We start from the raw sequence: 21,654 nt of genomic DNA on the forward strand, positions 1-21,654 counted from the left end.
AAGAGTCTAAGTCGATTCCTGTGCTTGCACATACATTCTACCTTTGTAAAGCTTTGACCTTGACAATTCTTTTTTTGCAAAAGATCTTAAATTCTTCCATGTTTTGCTCTGTGTGCTGTGGATGTTATTTACATCCTGTTTCAACTCTGCTTTGCAATGCTGGGGCCAAGAGTCACAAACTACACCAGTTGGGCTCCTTTGCCAGGTTCTGCGCGGGAGAAGAGGAGAGGAGGTGGGATGGAGTGAAGCCTTCGGACCTCTTCTCACTCCTTTCTTCCTTCTTTGGGTGATGTCTATGGAGGCGGCTGTGTCCCTGCCACTATCCTAGCTCTTTAAGTGATATCCTCCTCCATCGTTCCCGCTTCTAAGGTGGCAGCTGGTCCCCAGGTGGGGCCCCCCTTCATGAGTCTAGGTTCTGGCCACCTCCTGCAGTTACTTACCTGGGTCTCTCCCACTTCCCCCTTCGCTCTTCCAGCCTTCCCACACTCCACAACCAATTGCCTTTACTAATTTCTCTTTGAGACTCCAAGGGTGTTTTCTGTTTTCTTGACTGGAATGTTATTTGTCAGAACTAAAAAAGTACTCTGTCTGGCTTGTTGTCAAGAGCAAGTCCATCTTGCCCTTTATAGTGGAACTTACCAGAAAGCTGCAAGGTGTTAGGACCGGGAATCACTTGGTTATTTTAATAAATACTTTGATGTGCTTACTATATGTCAGGAAATATTATAGATACTTTCTAATTATTATTTCATTTCATCTTTATAACAACCCTTTGGGGCAGTAGTATAATAATCTGTGCTTTGGCCCTGGCCGGTTGGCTCAGTGGTAGAGCATCGGCCTGGCGTGCAGAAGTCCCGGGTTTGATTCCCGGCCAGGGCACACAGGAGAAGCGCCCATCTGCTTCTCCACCCCTCCCCCTCTCCTTCCTCTCTGTCTCTCTCTTCCCCTCCCGCAGCCGAGGCTCCATTGGAAACAAAGATGGCCCGGGCGCTGGGGATGGCTCCTTGGCCTCTGCCCCAGGCGCTAGAGTGGCTCTGGTTGCAACAGAGGGACACCCCGGAGTGGCAGAGCATCGCCCCCTGGTGGGCAGAGCGTCGCTCCCTGGTGGGCGTGCCGGGTGGATCCCGGTTGGGTGCATGCGGGAGTCTGACTGTCTCTCCCCGTTTCCAGCTTCAGGAAAAAAAAAAATCTGTGCTTTACAAATGAAGAAACGGGCACCTAAAGGTAAAGTGACCAGTTCAATGTTAGATGGCTAGAAGTGGCAGTTTAAGGACTAACACTTTAACTGATTATTTATAATAATAAAAATGAAGAGAAAGGCCCAGCTGGGGTTGGGGGTTGGTAAGAAGGTCTGTCTGCATGGTTGGAGAAACTGGATTAAGAAGCGTAAATACACAAAGAGTCTAAAGAGGTCAGATTCAATTTCATCATTAGCAGGAGGGCTGCAGAGACCTTCCGAGGGGCCACGTGAGCCGAGGTTGGCATGTAGGCAGAGCAGGTAGCTGCCATGTCTATGACTGGTACTGCAGGCGTGTACTGCCCCTCCCCTGAGGTTACAGTTAGAGAACTGGAGTTACTAAAACGCTCTTGCAACCAACTATTTTCTCCCTTTGTTTTGTAAGTAATAAATGTTCCTGTTAACCTTCTATATCAACAGAAGATACACGATTTTCTAAATCAAGCAGAAACATATCTAACAAAAATCTCTTCTCAATGATCATATAATGATTTGGAGTCCACCTAGAGAACTGGAAATAAAAACTTGAGGAAATAGCTATTTTAGGTTTCTTTTGAGTTTAAAACAATATGCCAGATTCTGGGTGTTTAGCACTAAATTTCTCACCTCTTGAAAAGTGAAATTCCTCATTCAAAATCACAGGGGGAAAAAGGGCAAAATGAATGAGGAAGAGAATTTGTGCAGATATTACTAAATTTCCCTTAAAAGCATCATCTAAAAGTCACCTTGTCTGAGATGTGACAATATGGGTGAGGGCCGCTTGAACGGCTGAGGCCTGAGACTTGGATTCTGTATCAGTGTTGTGGGCAGAAGTCATGGCTCTCCTTTTCAGCCATTTGACCTCAGGAAGTTACCTAATGCTGTCAAGCACCCCTCGTCTGTCACTGGAGAAAAGAAATATAATGACCTTATAGGGTTGCTGTGAGAATTAAGTAACTTCATGCATGTAAGGAGCTTAACATAGACTCTTAATGTGGTCCAATAATTAGCTATTAGTGTAGTTGTTATTATCAAATTTTTATTAATGGTTTGAGGTATGACTAGTACTATGATAAAAAAATTTCCCACAGCCATGATGTTTTTAATAAGGAAACTTAGCTAAGGACTTCTAGAATGAACACCACAGGTAGACAATGACATAAGCCCACCACTTTGCCTAGTGAAAATACTTCAGTTTATTAAACAGTAACAAAATGGCTCAAACACAGGACCAGAATTTAAATTAGAAAAAAAAAACCCAGCCAATCTGGGTTTAACAACCACAACAAAGATAGGGCCGGAAGTATGTGGAAGCTATAATGAAAAGAAAGAACATAAGGAGATGAAAGAAAGAAATGCAGTGGAAACAATTTGAGGCTTGGACCCCTGAGACCTGGTTCCAGTTTCAATCCTCTTAGCATGCTATGTGACCTTGGATAGGTCATATAAAACAGAGCTCTACATTTTTATTTCCTTATATTTTAGATAAATCTACGAGATAATGGGTCTCCAACTTCTTGGGGATGGCTCTACTTGCGTGTCCTTAAATTCAAGTGGAAAGCAATTTGCGTGGGGGACAACTTATGGCTAGAAGCAACCATTGCACCTCTCCTAGGTTTATAATAAACACTCTCTTAGCAGGAAGAAGGGGGCACAGAATTGCGGTCTGATCCACTGGGTTTGCCTCTGAGACCTGGAATGTTGGACTCATCATTTAGACAGCCTTTGCCAACTCTATGTGCAAATGACCAGTGACTTTTCCTCTGACTTACTTGAGCTCTCCCAATATTCCACATATCTCTAGGATGAGCCAACTATTAGAAATAGCCACTAGCAAAACAAGAGACTGGAGAGAATGGTGCTGTTGGTAAAGTCATCTTTGATTGTAAAGTAGCATATAAATATGCTGGAATGCAGCAGGGCTTTGGACCCTTCTGCATAATTAGAGCTTCAGCTTCCCACCAACTGTGCCAGAAATCATGAAAAGAATTAATGTTCATGAGTGTAACCAATTTCCATAACATTAAATAGTTCTAAACTTTGAGACAAAATACATCTGCTTCTGCATTTCTTAGTGCTCAATGCAGACCTCCTTTAAAGGAACAGAGTTCTTACTAGGAAAGAAAATTCAAGGATCAAAAATTCAGAATTTAAATCCCACTATTTGCCCAGGAAGCATGTGCCCACAACAGTCCCTCTCCATTCCTGTGCACTACACACTCTAACACAGAACTGTGCAGTGAAACTTGAAAATATGTACTGCCATTCATCAGGTTCAGTGTATACTTTAAAAACGATACTATTTTCTCTTTGTTTCCTAGTCAATTGTTGGAGTATACTTAAAAGAAAAAAAAAAAAGGAATGGATTGCTATTGGAGCTTTTGAAGTTACAAAGGAGTAATTCTAAGTGACAGCAGTTTCCCACTACAGTATATAATTTTGATGCACTAATTTCCAGGCACTAATCAACACCTTTCAAAGTTAAGGATTCTAAAAGACTGATAGAATGACAACTGTTAGTTGAAGTATTTACAGCTTATTGAAGTGCAGATATAGCTAGCATAATGTTAGAAAATAGAAAACAGACCACTTGGCCTAAACAGAGAAAAGATTCATAGATAAGGAAACAGAAAAACCCAAATGTGAATTATAACATCAATATTCAAGCAGTGTGGTACAGCGGAAGAATAAATATAATCAAAATGATCATGTTACCCAAAGCAATATACAAATTTAATGCAATTCCCATCAAAATTCCAATGACATTTTTAAAAGAAATGGAAACAAAAATCATCAGATTTATATGGAACTATAAAAAACCCCGAATAGCCAGAGCAATCCTAAGGAAAAAGAACAAAGCTGGGGGCATTAGAATACCTGACTTCAAATTATATTATAGAGCCTCGATAATCAAAACAGCATAGTATTGGCAGAAAAATAGACACTCAGACCAATGGAACAGAATAGGAAGCCCAGAAATAAAACCACATATATATGGTCAAATAATTTTTGATAAAGGGGCCAACAACACACAATGGAGAAAAGAAAGCCTCTTCAACAAATGGTGCTGGGAAAACTGGAAAGCCACATGCAAAAGAATGAAACTTGACTACAGTTTGTTCCCTTGTACTAAAATTAATTCAAAAATGGATCAAAGACCTAAATATAAGACCTGAAACAATAAAGTACATAGAAGAAAACATAGGCACTAAACTCATGGACCTTGGTTTTAAAGAGCATTTTATGAATTTGACTCCAAAGGCAAGGGAAGTGAAGGCAAAGATAAATGAATGGGACCACATCAGACTAAAAAGTTTTTGCTCAGCAAGAGAAACTGACAACAAGATAAACAGACAGCCAACTAAATGGGAAATGATATTTTCAAACAACAGCTCAGATAAGGGCTTAATATCCAAAATATACAAAGATCTCATAAAACTCAACAACAAACAAACAAACAACCCAATAAAAAAATGGGAAGAGGACATGAACAGACAATTCTCCCAGGAAGAAATACAAATGGCCAACAGATATATGAAAAGATGTTCATCTTCATTAGCTATTAGAGAAATGCAAATCAAAACTACAATGAGATACCACCTCACACCTGTTAGATTAGCTATTATCAACAAGACAGGTAATAACAAGTGTTGGAGAGGCTGTGGAGAAAAAGGAATCCTTATCCACTGTTGGTGAGAATGTAAAGTAATACAACCATTATGAAAGAAATTATGGTGTTCCTCAAAAAACTGAAAATGGAACTACCATATGACCCAGCAATCCCTCTACTGAGTATATACCTCCAAAACTCAGAGAGATTGATATGTAAAGACAAATGTAGCTCCATGTTCATTGCAGCATTGTTCACAGTGGCCAAGACATGGAAACAACCAAAAAGCCCTTCAACAGATGATTGGATAAAGAAGATGTGGCACATATACACTATGGAATACTACTCAGCCATAAGAAATGATGACATCGGATCATTTACAACAAAATGGATGGACCTTGATAACATTATATGTTGTGAAATAAGTAAATCAGAAAAAACTAAGAACTGCATAATTCCATACATAAGTGGGACATAAAAATGAGACTAAGAGATATGGATAAGAGTGTGGTGGTTACCAGGGGTGGGGGGGAAGAGAGGAAGGGAGAGGAGGCTGGGGAGGGGGAGGGGCACACAAAAAAAAACCAGATAGAAGGTGACGGAGGACAATCTAACTTTGGGTGATGGGTATGCAACATAATTGATGGACAAGATAACCTGGAGATGTTTTCTTTGAACATATGTACCCTGATTTATTGATTTCATCCCATTAAAATTAATAAAAATTTATATATATATATAAAAAATAAGTCAGACAGAGAAAGACAAATGCCACACAATTTCACTTATATGTAGAATCTTAAAAAGTAAAACAAATGTACAAACAAACCAGAAACAAACTCGTAAATACAGAGAACAAACTGATGCTTGCCAGATGGGAGGGAATTTAACAGGGTGGGTAATAAATGTGAAGGGGTTAAGAAGTACAAATTGGCAATTATAGAAATAGACATGGGGATATAAAGTATAGCATAGGGAATATAGTCAATAATATTGTAATAACTATGTATGGTGCCAGATGGGTACTAGACTTACCAGGGTAATCACTCTGTAAGGTATATAAATATCTAATTGCTATGTTGTATACCTAAAAGCAATATAATACTGTATTTTTAACTGTGATTAAAAAATAAATTGTAAAATTATTAAATTAAAAAATGCAATGTTTGTCTTCTTCCACAAAACCACACATAATGATTAACTATAAAAAAAAATTAGCAGTTTTCCCTCAGATGCAGTCCTTGCTATAGCAAAATCAATCATATTCTCTCTTTTCTTTCTCTGTTACTTCCAGAGCAGGTGACAGGCACATCCCAGTTATTAGGGACAGAGAGCATGTTCTCATTCAGAGATACTGGTCTACTTGTGATGTTGCCAACAGCCATATTGGCAATTTGATCATGCTAAGTATTACCTGTTTGAATAAAGCGTAGTCCTGTTGTGTGGAAATTGTTCATTGACATATAAGGAAGAAGATGAAATTGTGGTCGTCAAGGAAGTAGCTTCAAACAGGGATGGTGTACTAGGCACCAGGTCTGGCCTGTGTCGGGATCCCAGCGCTGGGTAACAAAAGCAACACACACACTCATGAATCTCAGTAATAAATGCTGCTGTCATGTTTATAATAATTTAAATGAGTCAAAAGCATTCATTTTACATATTAGACTGCAAATTAAATTATAAATGAACTGAGCTCCTCTGTACTTCAGCAGAAATGTAAAATAGCTTCTTGCAAACAGGTTAAACAGAAAGGAAATTGTATTAATTTATAAAATGGCTATGGAAATGAAATTATGAATGTTCTTTTAAAAACCTAACACAGTAATTTACTGTTTCAAAGATGACATAAAAAGCTCTTAGGAGGTTAAGGAGATAATTCAACAGAGATGAAAAGAATGATTGGCAAATGTATAAACAGAGAGTGAACCTGATTTCCCCTCCCTAGGGTATGCATGTATCTGTGATTCTCAATTAGACCTAAGAACTCAGACTTTCTAAGAGGCCAGGAAACCTGCTTCACAGACTAATAGCCAGCTTGTTCTACCTGAATCATGTTTGAGCCCACACGTATCTTTGAACACTACCCATGGCTCTTCTTGACATATATTAACTGCAAGGCTGCTTTTTTAAAAATAAGAAAACTCTTATTTCTTTTTTACTATGCAGGTGCCTATGAAAATACTTATCCAAGAGACATCCTCATCAGGAAACTGGACTGTACAAGCCTCTCAAGACTCTATTTGGACTTTTTTTTTAGAGTTGAATCTGAATCATTTTAAATCTTATCTTCCTGTTTTTGTTTTTTTTATTGATTTTAATTTATTGTGTTTACATAGATTCCAGTGTTGTCCTGAATGCATCCCCACTCCCCCGTATTCCCCTCAACATCTCCTTTGCCCCCCTCCCCATCGCGCCCTCCCCCCTTCCCTTCAGCTTTATCTCATACTCTCATCCCCTTTCCCTCTGTCTTCTTTTCCTCTGGTCCCTTTGATCTCTCCTCTGTCTCAATTCTGTTCCTCACTTCACATTGTTCATTGGATTCCTCAAATGAGTGAGGTCATATGATATTTTTCTTTCTCTGCCTGGCTTATTTCACTTAACATAATAGTTTCCATGTTCATCCATGTTGTCGCAAAAGGTAAGATTTCCTTCTTTTTCATGGCCCCATAGTATTCGATTGTATATATGTACCACTGCTTTTTAATCCACTCGTCCACTGATGGACACTTGGGCTGTTTCCAGATCTTTACTATTGTAAACAATGCTGCCATAAACATGGGGGTGCATTTCTTCTTTTGAAACAGTGTTATGGTTTTCTTGGGACAGGGGTCCCCAAACTACAGCCCATGGGCCGCATATGGCCCCCTGAGGCCATTTATTCGGCCCCCCTGCTGCACTTCCGGAAGGGGCACCTCTTTCATTGGTGGTCAGTGAGAGGAGCATAGTTCCCATTGAAATACTGGTCAGTTTGTTGATTTAAATTTACTTGTTCTTTATTTTAAATATTGTATTTGTTCCAGTTTTGTTTTTTTACTTTAAAATAAGATTATGTGCAGTGTGCATAGGGATTTAGGGATTTGTTCATAGTTTTTTTTATAGTCTGGCCCTCCAATGGTCTGAGGGACAGTGAACTGGCTCCTTGTGTAAAAAGTTTGGGGACCCCTGTCTTGGGGTATATTCCTAAAAGTAGAATAGCTGGGTCAAAAGGCAGTTCAATTTTTAATTGTTTGAGGAATCTCCATACTGTTTTCCACAGTGGCTGCACCAGTCTGCATTCCCACCAGCAATGCAGGAGGGTTCCCTTTTCTCCACATCCTCGTCAGCACTTATTCTGTGTTGTTTTGTTGATAAGCGCCATTCTGACTGGGGTGAGGTGATATCTCATTGTAGTTTTAATTTGCATTTCTCTAATGATTAGTGATATTGAGCATTTTTTCATATGCCTATTGGCCATCTGTATGTCCTCTTTGGAGAAGTGTCTATTCATTTCTTTTGACCATTTTTTGAATGGATTGTTTGTCTTCCTGGTGTTGAGTTTTACAAGTTCTTTATAAATTTTGGTTATTAACCCCTTATCAGACGTATTGTCAAATATGTTCTCCCATTGTCTAGTTTGTCTTTTTATTCTGTTCTTATTGTCTTTAGCTGTGCAAAAGCTTTTTAGTTTGATATAGTCCCATTTGTTTATTCTGTCTTTTATTTCACTTGCCCATGGAGATAAATCAGCAAATATATTGCTGTGAGAGATGTCGGAGAGCTTATTGCCTATGTTTTCTTCTAAGATGCTTATGGTTTCACACTTACATTTAAGTCTTTTATCCATTTTGAGTTTATTTTTGTGAATGGTATAAGTTGGTGGAAATGATCTTATCTTAAACTTTAGACAAATTTACAACCATTATTGTCCAGTCTGTCAGAGACGGTCCTTATCTGAAGGTCCAGTCACATAAAACAGAGCTTCTTTAAAAAGACACACACAAGTCCCCAGAGAGAGAATACATGGAGTAACAGATACATGAATCCTGTCCTTAAAGTCCTGAGGCTGGGCGGTAGCTGAGTTTTTTTGTAACTTAGGTATTTAATTTTTAATTTTTATTGAGATAGAATTGAGATATAACATTGTACTAGTTTTAGGAGTGCAACATAATGATTTGATATATGTGCATACTTCACAATGATTAACACAGTAAGTTTAGTTAACACTCATCACCACACACAGTTACAATGTTTTTCTTTCTTTCTTGTGATGAGTACTTCTAAGACCTACTCTTAGCAACTTTCAAATATACAATGTTGTTAATTAGAGTTATCAGGCTTTACTGTGTATTTTAAAAATCATTCCCCCAAACTAAACTAAAACAGACAATAATAAATACAATGTAACTGGAAGGTGTTTCTGGTATTCAGTTATAGGCACAAAAGATTCAAAATGATGTATTTTCAAAAAGTGTGTGTGTGTGTGTGTGGAAAACTGATCCTATCTAATGGGCAGTGTCACATGAGTGTGAGGTCTGGGATTCTGGATTAAAGGGGTATAGATGCAGTGCAGAGGACAGAGGAGGCAACTACAGAGGGCTGGGCTCTGGACTAGGAGACTGGACACACATTCAAGTGTATGGGATGGTGCAGCTCTGCCTCCAATTCAGGTCAAGATAAAGAACTGCCCCTATGAATAACAGATGATAATTATATAATAACATGAGTAATCAAAGGGTGCAGCATACAAAAGTTTGAAAAGCTTCAATGTAATAAGACAGCTGGCTAGCAATCTTCAACATACTTGATCTCTCCTCATTCACTACAGAGAAAAATATGAAAACTCTCAATACTATTGAAAACTGGGTTTGAAAAATAACCACGCATCAGAGTCCAATGAGTTGCCATTAAATAGAAGGCAGATAGAGCTGAGAACAGCTAATGCAGGCTTAGTTCTTGGGCATGCCTAACTTGACTTCATATACCTGAGGCTACCTGAGTGATATAAGACAGAAAAACACTTGGGCCCAGGTCATCACTCACCCAAACCATGGGGAGCTGACCTCACAAACTCTTGGAAACAGAGAACTGTTTCTTCATACTCCTATATCCTTCAAGTTATTTTTTTAAAGCTAGTGTGGGAGGCAGAATTCTAGGATGATCTTCAATGACCTGTATCCTTGTACAACCTCCCTTTGAGTGTGGCTGGAACCTGTGAGTATGGCGAGATATTACTCCTATGATTATTTTATCTAACATGGAAAGAGAAACTTTGTAGATGTAATTAAGGTTACTAATCAGTTGACTCTGAGTTGGTCCAAGAGGAGATTATCCAGGTGGGCTTGGCCTAATTACCTGAGCCCATTAGTTCTATGTTTCCAGATTAGAGACAGTAATGTCCGAGACTCAAAGTGTGAGGGGATGGACTTGTAAGAAATTCTAAGCATGCAGATGGAGGGGGCAGTGTGACATGGAGTGTGAATGGTCTTTAGGGCCTGAGCGTGGCTCTAACATCAAAGACATGGGGACTTCAGCCCTTTAACTGAAAGGAAATAATTTCTGCCCACAACATGATGAACCTGGAGGAGAATTTTCTCTAGTGCCTCCGGGTGAGAACTCAGCTCAGTGCATGCCTTCATCACAGTTTTTGAGATCACGATTAGCTGTGCCCAGACAACCAGGGTTTCCCTTATCAGTCTTCTGACTTACAGAACTGGGAGGTGATAAACGGGGTTACACGAAGCTGCTACCTTTCTGGTAATTGTTACACGGTGATAGAAAACTGATGTAAGTAAGATATACTGAGAATGACAGAAACAACTGATTTAAAAACTAGAGGGAAATTTGGTGATGACTCGGTGTGCTCTGAAAGGGGAAGTCCCCCAGTTCAGAGCTCTGTAAAAAGGCCGAACTTTGTAGCAAACTTTGTGGCTGCAGAGAATTGTCAGAATAAACTCACTTTAAAATAGCATGTTAACATTTTCAAAGAATATGCTCAATAGGTTCTTCTTTGACCTTCAGAAACCTTTTCAGGTGAAGAACCTTTAAAGTTAAGCAATGGGTCCAATAGTTCACCATAAAAAAGGGATGTGATATGTTCTACCTGCCATGTTCCCAGACTTTCTGGGTGCTGTGTGGTGCAGTCATTACCCAGATTCACACTGGCATTCACTGCTGACCTCAGAAGTCACGTTGAGCATATTACTGAAAGTTTAACACAGTTTTAAAATAAGTTTATCCTCTTCCCCAGACTGCAGTCCTTGAATTTTATGTGTGCCGTAAGAAAAGCAGGCATGCGGTAGCGAGATGGTGAGGCAGGATGCTTAGGGAAAAGGGTGCACATCTGCCAGAAACTGGAGCCGTGGATTCAGGCCAAGGAACCAGGGCAACTCATTAACTCTGTTGTGAAAATCACTAAATCTGAGAAGAGTCGGTTTATAGGAAGATGAGAAAGAAAGAGCCAACATGGCACATGTGGGTGAGCGTTGCAGAAGAGAACAGAGTAACACCCTAATCTAAAGACTCTGAGGGAATGAAAACCTGGAGAAGAGACCACATCTTCTTCAGGAAGTAGAAGAAAATTCCAGGAAATGTTGGGATTCCCAAAAGAATATACAGATTAAAAAATCCACAAGGTCACTTCCTCTTCTAGGATTAAAAGAGAAAAACCAAATGGTCCACTCAATGGGTAAAGAAGAGTATTTGATAATATTAAACCCTCACTCCTGATAAAAACTTTTAGCAAACTAGGAATAAAAAGGAACTTCTTCGGGCTGATTATGGGTATCACACCCAGCAAACTTCTTTCTCAACAGTGAAATATTAGAAGTACTCCCTTTAAAATGAGGACGAGGCAAGGCTGCCCACAATCACCACTTCTGCTCATCGTTGTGCCAGAAGTCCTAGCCAGCAAGTAAGAAAGGAAAAAAGATGTGAGGTCTATACAGTAGCAATAAACAGCCAGAAAACCCCAATCTTAAAGAGACACTATTTGAAGAGACAAAATACATATCCATGTCTTTATCTGTACATTCATTTGAGGAATAAACCAAAGGTGGGTATGTACGACAAGCAAGGAGAAGAATATAAACCTGATTAAATTCATTAAAGAGGACCTAGCTAAACTGACAATTCATTGTTACACTGTGATTGTATGCATCTATACATAAGTATGTGTTTATATGTATATGATGTATTTGTGTGTGTGTGTTTGAAAAATACATATGTACATGTACAGAACAAGGTCTAGCAATAAAAACTCCAAAGTTTTTATTGGTCAAGGTACATATGGGAGTTGATACTTCCTTCTCCTCCCCTTCTTTCTCATGGAGGCTGGTGTTCAGATGTCCTACCTTCAGGTAGGGGGATTATAGATCTTGTTTTTGAATATTTTACTATATTCTATTTTATTTATACCATAAACCATATGTTGTATTCTTTAAGTTTTAAAATTTTTATGTTAACTGTGTCTTACTGTAAGTATTCTTTAAAAATTACTTAATGAATTTTGTTTCTTAGCGCAGGTATATAGTGATTTTTCTATTGTGCATTTACTTGAAAAAACACAAGAAACTTTTCTTTTTTCTTGTTTTAAGTTACATGCCTTTACCTTCTTCATCAAGGCTGCTAAAGCTTTGCCTTTCTGTCAGCAAATCTTGCTTGTCATCCTTCCACTCCTGGCTCATTGAGGACACGATCTCCTGCGAAGTCGCCTTCAGGGCGGCGATGGAATTGCACCGCTTTTTAGAAGGTGAAGACTTCAAAGCTGGACAGAAAGGAACAGAAAGGAGAAAGAAATGAAGATACTTATTGTAAAACCACATTAAGATTTTATTTATTCTTTATTATTAACATTTGAGTCATTATTTGAATAGAATGCAAGACACTTTGCTTTCTATACACGAGGAAAGGGGAGTAAAATTGTGTTTTGGCAATTTTTATTTGTTCAAAATGACTTGACTTAGTAAATCAGAATATCCTAGAATAATTTTGAATTAAACTGTCTCTCCAGATTTTGAAATAAAAGTATTATTATTATTATTATTATTATTTTTTGCTAAAGAATTATTTTTCCTCCTCCAAGAAATGTTATTTTACCACCGGGAGGAGGCTGGCTGGGTTGGTAAACACAGATGGTAAACTAAGGAGAATTCTCATGACCCTAGTTTTATTAAGTTGGGACTGGGAATTTCTACCCATGCCAATGTTTAATCTTATACTCATGTTGCCCAATTTAGCCAAGTTCCTTCCGGTTGCTTTTTTTCTTGCAGTGACTTTCCACTGAAATTTCCTGCCCTTTGGGTCTTTTATAGGTCATGGTTATATCAGATGTATAACTCACACTTGATCTTTGTCCAAACCGCTTCTCTAACTTCCAAAGTGTGTTGGTAACATGAACCAAGGCAAAGGTACTTCCTCACCAACCATGCTCATTGAAAACTTGACTTCTGATAGGTCAATGGGAGTTGCTTCGGCTGCAGCTGGACCATCCCCATTATATTCACTCCTTGCTGCAATAATTCTTGGCTTATCATGTTACAAAATTTCCTTGGAGGATAGGGGGAGAGGAAAGTTGAGGCCTGGTTCTGCTTTCCCCTGAACTTGTTTTTGGCAGTGTCCCTCTTCCTTTGGAGGCTGGTATTCGGGGTAACCTGACAGTAGATGCATTACAGTAATTGTGTTTGGCCTTGGGAATCTCAGAGCACAGATTACACTGGTCCTCTGGGGCCTTCCCATAGGCAGCTTGCAAGAACTTAATTAAAGAAGGATTTGGGGACACACACATGAGGGAAGAATAGAGGACAACCTCTCCACTCGAAGAGAAGGGATTGTTTATGTGCTCCATGAGCAGTCTTATCACCATTATAAGATAATCACCATCATAAATAACTTTTGTAGAAGGCTTTAGAGTTTGGAAGCCAACATTTACATGCCATATCTCAACTTATTCACAGTCATCTGAGGGAGATAGGCCCTTCTGTAGGTCCAGAAACTGAGAGAAGAAACATGACCTGCTCAGGGTCACAGAGCTAGAAATCATGAAACTCAGATGTCTTTCTTTTTTTCTTTAAATTATCTAGTTGGGGGTTCATCTTCTAGCTCTTTTAGCATTCTATTTCCTGGTTAAAGTGAAGGACAAACAAAAGACAAAACTAGAGTTTCCTTTACGGTCTGAAGTATTATAATATCCCATACACTGGCTTTCACTTCAATACTCTATCTGCTAATTTTTATAAACCGCCAACTCTGTCTTACAACATAGTATAAATTTTGAAACTTCTAAGTCAGAGGATCTCAACTGTGGTTCAGGGACCTCCAGGCATCCCTGAGATCTTATTAGAAGGTCTGCAATGTTAATACTGTTCTCAAAATAGCATTAAGACATCATTTATCTTTCTTACTTCCATTCTCTCATGAGTTCATTGGACACTACATGATCTCTGATAATGACCACAGGTTGAATTCAGCAGCAGGCATGAGAATCCAGATGCCTTCTACTGAGTGAGAATTAGGGATTTGAAAAAATGTAAGTTATGCCATTCTAATGACTCACAGTATTTGTTTTGGAAAATTTAAAACTAAAATAAGAAATAAATTTTCATAATTACTTTTTATTTAAAATTTTTTTGCTTTGTTAAGATTGAATTATGTTAATATGCATTTTTTATTCTTTCCTTTTAAGATTAATGAATAGTTAAATTTTTCTTCAGTTTTAAATTCTAATATGTTAAATATAGGTAAATATAACCTACATAAATAAAAGGTCTTTGGGGCCCTCAATCATTTTTAAGAGTATAAAGAGGTGTTGAGACCAAAAGCTCTGAGAATTGCCTTGTTCTTAAGTCAATATTAATTCTCTAACCTGAGAAGCAGCTAGGATCAAAACAGCAGAAAGAAAATGTGAATGAGGGGAAGACACCCAGAGAATGGCACGTGCTTGTGGCTCATGCTAGAGCGGAGGCCAAGAGCCAGAAAAACAGCTCTTTGTTCATTATCAGAATCACACACAATGAGGAGCAGAGAGGACCCCAAGACAACCCCCTGCTAGGACCACATAAAGAAAGCATTTACTGCCTGACCTGTGGTGGTGCAGTGGATACAGCATCCACCTGAAATGCTGAGGTTGCTGGTTTGAAACCATGGGCTTGCCTGGTCAAGGTACATATGGGAGTTGATGCTTCCTTCTCCCTCTCTTCTCTCTCTCTCTCTCTCTTTCTCTCTCTCTCTCTTTCCCTCTCTCTAAAATGAATAAATAAAATCTTAAAGGAAAAAAGAAAAAGAAAGCATTTACTTTGCCTTTAATAGTGAATCTTCCTTAAAGGAGTTATCTCAAAAAATGGTTTGGTTTGCTGGTTACTTTCTTTTGTGCCATAGAAACTCCTGGACTTGTCTTTGGCTAAACAGTGGGATAGCTATACCATGTCCGTTTCCAGCCCTACATCCTGCCATTCAACTGCCTCTACAGCTTGCTGTTCTCCAGCTCAGCTGTCTGCTATTCCTGAACCTGCCCCTGGGCCTTTGTACATGCTGTTCCTTCTCCTCAAGATGCCCTTCTTTCCTTCTTTCCTAATGAACACTGGCCTATATTTTCAGGACTTAGTTTAAATATTTGAATCTCTGTGAAGATCTATTTTGGAAGAATTTAAGATTACTTTATTACATTATAAATCTGTAACATGTTCCAATCCCTGATCTAAAACAGACTTTCTATATTATTAACACTTAGGATAGTACCAGATATGTCATAGGTGCTCAAATGGTGGTTGAATGAATGAGTTATTGTCCTGAAATTTTAGTTGATTTTTAACAAATGAATGTCCTATTGTGGTTCTTTCAAGAACCTAAGTTTTAGTACATTGAACACATTATGTGAGTGGAGAATTTCAGTGGGATTTCATGGAGGCACATTATCTCAGTGGAGGAATTATGGTGACTAATATTTCCAGAAGAATTTATATGATTTTACAGACATTACTACATTGGCAGCATGATTCAAATCTGGGGTGAGATGAATGGATTTAAGAAGGTTAAACAAACTGATTTGAATAAAGAAACTTGAATACCAGGAACTGTTTATTTGTGAATGGGGTCAGGAAGGAGGAGTTTTCACGTACAAAGTATGTCTTTGGGCATTAGGGGCTTTAAATTAATCACAGTTGATAAGGTACCCTGAAATTGTATTTTAACTTGTCCATTTTACTAATTAAATTGCTACCTTTTGAAATGCTGGTAGTGTATGAAAAGTCCATTCATTTGTTAAAATATTCATCAAATAATGACTGAGTGCCTACAGTGTGTCAGGAAATGTGCCAGGTGCTGGGAATATACATGAGAGAACCAGATACAATCAGTATTTTCAAGGAACTCACAGTCTAGTGGAGAAAACAGAAAAACAGCTCATTCCAGCAGAGTATGATTAAGTTCTATGGCAGAAGCAAACTGAGACCAGAAGGAAGACCAGCAGAGGATGGAAAGAGAGTTGCAGGCAAAGGGACAAGGATGTGTAGAGGTGTGGAGCCAGCCTGGACTCTCAGGGTATGTGAAAGCAGTTTCGGGCTGCAGGACCTACAGGAAGGGCATGGCGTGAAAAGAGGTGACAGAGAAGTCACTGGGAGGGAAAGAAAGGTCACCTCACAAAGGGACTCAGAAGCCAAATTAGTGATTTTGTGTGCCAGGGAATCCACAGAAGTTAAAAAAATGATTTTTAACCATGGAAGGGTTTTAACAAGTAATTAGCAAGAGAACATTTATATTTTATTGTTAAATTTATTAATTTTAGAGAGAGAGGAAATGGGAGGGGAGGGGAAGAGAGGGGGGGGAGAGAGAGAGAGAGAGAGAGAGAGAGAATGAGAGAGAGAGAAACACTGATCTGTTTCTGCATGTGCTCTAACCAGGGATTGAACCCAACTTTTGCACGTCGGTACTGCACTCCAATTGAGCTCTCCAGCCAGGGAAAGAATATTTATATTCTAAACTGACCCCTCTGGCAGCAGTGTGGGGAGACTAGATTAAATGGGGACATGACCGGAGGCAAGAGACCAATGTGGGGGCCACAACTATATGCAAAAACCCCTAAAAACCAAAACCCCACACACAAACACAGTGGTTGAATTAGGCGAGACACTGAAAGAAGGAGCTGAACCCTCGATATTTCAGAGGGACGCGGTGACTGACTGCATGAGGGCGGTAAGGAAAAAGACGGAATCAAACACGTTGCCAGCATTTCTGGCTTGGGTAATTGAATAGATCACAGTGGCCTTTAGTGAGGTGTGGGCTCAGGCAGTGAGGAAGGTTCTGGAAGGAGCAGAAGACAAAGTTAAGATCAATCACCTGAGCTTATGGAATTTGGTGGTCACTAGGTCAGCAAGGGGGTTTGTTGGAGGTGTGGGGAGTGAAACATAAGTATTCAGGTGGTAACAGAGTCTTGGGAGATTGAGAAATCGCTCAGAGAGCGTTGTCCAAGGGGTAGAGACAGTGTTAGAGCCTAGATACCCACATATAAGCATAAGACAGAGAAGATAAGTGTCAAAGGACACCAAAGAGCAGCATGGGAGGCTGGAAAGGAACCAGGAGGGTCCTGAATTATAAAAGATGGGTAAAGAAAATCTTGCACAGAGAACTGGTATTAGTGGTCTCAAACACTGTAGTTTTAAGAAAAGACTGAAAGTTATTCAATGGCTTGAGCAATGACTATTGATGATCTGAAAAGAATATTTCAGTGGAGTGGTGGGGTCAAAAGCCAACTGGAGTGCACTGAAGAGTGGTGAGAAATAAGGAAGTGAGAGACAGCGACTGGGTCTAATTCTCCAATAGTGTGACTGCAAAGGAGGAGAAAGAGACACCAGGAACTGGAGAGAGATGGAGAGTTAAGGAGGTTTGGTTTTTAGAATGAACAGTTTGAAGGCTGAAAGATGGACCCAGAGGAGAGAATAAATGGTTAAAACTACCCTGAAGTGGAGATAATCTTTAGAGACATCTGTTTTGTACATTAAGGAGAAGATGGGACTCAGCACACAAGTCATTCATTCATTCATTCATTCAACAAATAGATGCACTATGTGTACCCCCCCCCCCAAGCTCACCTCAAAGGAGCTTATATTTGCTTTGTACTAGCTGCTGGGGACATAGCAGTGAGCTTATATCCAAATGAAGGAGGCAGGCACTGAAAAGAGTAAATAAGTAAAATCTATAGTATAGTAAAGGAAAAAGTAAAACAGGGAAAGTGGATGGAGATCACCTTTTCCACTGTGGCAGGGCTATAAGCATCACCATTACTATCCATGCAGTAAGAAAAATGATAAAGTATTTGAATGTGCTTAGAATCAGAAAGACTTTATTCAATAAATGGTACTGGGGCATTGGTTAACTACTCAGGGAAAAGACAAGGTTAGCTTTACCTCACTTCATACATCAAAATAATACCACATAGGTTAAAAAAACCAAAAACTAATATATAAGAAATAAAAGAAAAATATGAGTGTACATTTATTTGATTCCTCAATTGTGAAGTACTTTGTAAACATAAAAAAACAATTCCATTTATAACAACATTTAAAAAATACTCAAGAATAAATTTAACAAAAGTACAAGATTTGTACTCTGAAAATTATAAAACATTGTTGAAAAATGAAGGCTTAAATAAAAAGAAACATACCCATGTTCAAGGAACGGAAGACTTAATATTGTTAAAATGGCAATATGCTTCAATTGATCTACAGATTCTATACAATCCTTATCAAAATACCAGCTGCAGGGTCCTGGCTGGTTGGCTCAGTGGACAGAGCAATGGCCCAACATGTAGGCATCCCAGTTTGATCCCTGGTCAGGGTACACAGGAGAAGCAACCATCTGCTTCTCTCCCCCTCCCTCTCCTGCTTCTTTTTTTCCCTCTTGCAGCCACTGGCTCCCTTGGTCAGAGTGTCCAGGCACTGAGGATAGCTAGGTTGATTTGAGCATCAGTTCCAGATGGGGTTGACAGGTGGATCCTGGTCAGGGCACATGTGGGAGTCAGTCTCACTATCTCCCTTCCTCACATTTAAAAAAAATACCAGCTGCCTTTTTTCTTGGCAGAAATTTACAAGCTGATTCTAAAATTCATAGAGAAATCCAAGGGGCCCAGAATAGCCAAAAAATTTTTGAAAAAGAACTCATATTTCTGAAGGCTCTCACACTCCCAATTTCAAAACTTACAATACAGCACTGAAATAATCGAGACAGTATGGTATTGGTATAAGAACAGGCATACAGATGAATGGAATAGAGCTGAGAAGCCAGAAATAAAGGCTAACATTTGTGGACAACTGGTTTTCAGCAAGGGAACAAAGATAATTCAATGGGGAAAGAACAGGCTTTTTAACAAATGATGCTGGGACAGCTGGATATCCACATGCAACAGAATAAAGTTGAACCCTACCTCATACCATATACTAAAATTACATCAATATTTGTAAGTCATATATTTGATAAAAGAAACTCGTGTCCAGATATATAAAGAATTCTTACAACTCAATAATAAAAAGCCAAATAATGCAATGAAAAATGGGCAAAGGATTTGAACAGACAGTTCTTCAAGAAAAATATAAATGGTCAATAAGCACAGAAGATGTTCAAAAAATCATTAGTCATTAAAAAAACGCAACTTGAAACCACATTGAGATGCCACTTTATATCCACTAGGATGTCTAAAATAAAAGAGAGACAATAACATACATTGAGAGGATGTGGAGAAATTTGATCCCTCATATGTTGCTGGTAGGACTGCAAAATGATGTAGCTGCTTTGGAAAAGAATTTGGCAGTTCCCCAAAATGTTCAATGGAGTTACCATGTGATAAAGCAATTCTACTTCTAGGTATATATCCAAGGGAAATGAGAATATATGCCCACACAAAATCTTGTACATGAATGTTTATAACTACATTATTCATAATAGCCAAAAAATAGAAACAATGCAAATACCCATCCACTAATGAATGGATAAAGAAAACGTGGTATACCCATAAAATGGAGTATCAGTCATCAATAAAAAAGAATAAAGTACAGGATGGCAAAACCTTGAAAACATTCTGTTAAGAAAAACAACCAAACAGAAAAGGCCATGCACTATATGATTCCATTTATATAAAATATCCGGAACAGGCAAATCCATACAGACAGAAAATATACTAGTGGTTGCCAGGGGTAGGGAAAAAGAGGGAATGGAGAGTGACTGCTAATGGGTAGGAGATTTCTTTTGGGGGTAATAAAAATGTTCTAAAATTAGATAGTGGTGATAGTTGTACAATCTTAGGAATATACAAAGCATTGCAGAACTGTATATTTTAAAAGGGTGAATTTCATGGTGTATGAATTATAGCTCCATAAAGATGTTATAAAAGTAGATTAAAAATCAAAACAGGAAAAAGTCAATAGAATTGACTACCTGAGAAGTAAAACACTTGTTACATTAGAAACATAACAAACCACACAAACTGGGAGGTCTGCAACAAATGCTGTATTTCATGGAATTGAAAATGCCACTGATCGTACCATCAATTTTTGTGCTACTAAGGAAGCAGACCTCCCAAGGGGCGGACTCTCATGGAAAAGTCTCACTAAAGCTGGGACACCTAGGGCCATCTCCTCTATAAACCTACCAGGTGCACAGAAAAGTCATCTTTTTCAACGTTGGCAAAGGGTAAAGGAAGGTGGAAAAATCTTTCTTGAATATTTGAATCACTAGTTGGTATTTACACAGGCCTGCAAGCCTTTTTAGTCCTTCTAAGTCCATCTTAGGCAAAACAACAGCAATAACAAAACAAAAACAAAAAATCCCCACCCTCAAAACCCACAAAAACCTCTCAGCAGATTTAATTGGTCTCATTTTAAGATAGCACTGAATAGTTGAATGTGAAACCAAAGTTGTTCTTAGAATAAAAAAGGTTAAAAAAAGCTTGGTATCTTAAATATGTAGAGTTCATATAAATCATTTGGAAAAATAATAAGCACCTAATATAAATGAGCAAACACCACAAAGCTCAATTCTCAAAGGAATGACAAGTGGCTAATAAACATGAATAATGGTTTAACTTCACCACTACTCCAGAAATACAGATAAAATAATCAGATAACATTTTTTTACTTATCAGAGTAGCATAATTTAAAAATAATTCTGGCTAAGGGTTAGAAGAGTTCAGCCTCTTTTGAAAGTCTACAGGGACATAATCTATTTTTGCAGTTATGTGCATTTTAACCCCTAGTATTCCTTCCTGAAATGTATCCTTAAAAATAATGTTTGGAGAGTGACATCACGGAAATGGCGCCGTGAGAAGCGCGTCCGACAGCTCTCCCCTAAATCACAACAAATTTATCAACTAGAAACAGAAAAATTTATCCTCGGAGCATTCCGGAGTTCCACACAAACTGAAAGCAAAAGGACTGTTATCACTTGAATCTGAGAGACGAGGGTGTGGAGGAAGCTACCGCAGCGACACTCATTCAAGCCGCCAGGGAGTGCGCCCGCGTGCTATCAATAAGACCACCCTCAGATGCCAATAAGAAAGAGGAAATCGAATATTATGGATACAAAAGAAAGAGAGGTAACACAAATAGATGTGGAAAAATCTATGGAGAAAAGACTTAACATATTGGAAGCCTTGGAGCTAAATGACAGAGAATTTAAACTAGAAATCTTAAAAATACTCAGAGATATACAAGAAAACACAGAAAGGCAATATAGGGAGATCAGAAAACAACTCAATGAACACAAAGAATATATTACCAAGGAAATTGAAACTATAAAAACAAATCAAACAGAAATGAAAAACTCAATTCACGAGCTGAAAAACGAGGTAACAAGCTTAGCTAACAGAACA

The 21,654-nt window shown here is 38.6% G+C and overlaps 1 protein-coding gene across 2 annotated transcripts in view; it reads right to left on the reverse strand.

The window, feature by feature from the left end:
• The window catches only part of PIP5K1B (phosphatidylinositol-4-phosphate 5-kinase type 1 beta), a 387,055-nt gene that overhangs the window by 86,529 nt on the left and 278,872 nt on the right, over nucleotides 1–21,654 (reverse strand). For both annotated transcript variants that reach the window (XM_066257135.1, XM_066257136.1), the window contains exons 12-13: nucleotides 12,412–12,567; nucleotides 6,241–6,385 (exon numbers count right to left, since the gene is read on the reverse strand). In XM_066257135.1, the coding sequence (XP_066113232.1) occupies nucleotides 6,241–6,385; nucleotides 12,412–12,567 (301 nt within the window). The remainder of the gene's footprint in view (nucleotides 1–6,240; nucleotides 6,386–12,411; nucleotides 12,568–21,654) is intronic.

The sequence above is a fragment of the Saccopteryx bilineata genome, chromosome 2 (assembly GCF_036850765.1).
Source record: "Saccopteryx bilineata isolate mSacBil1 chromosome 2, mSacBil1_pri_phased_curated, whole genome shotgun sequence".
NCBI lineage: Eukaryota > Metazoa > Chordata > Mammalia > Chiroptera > Emballonuridae > Saccopteryx > Saccopteryx bilineata.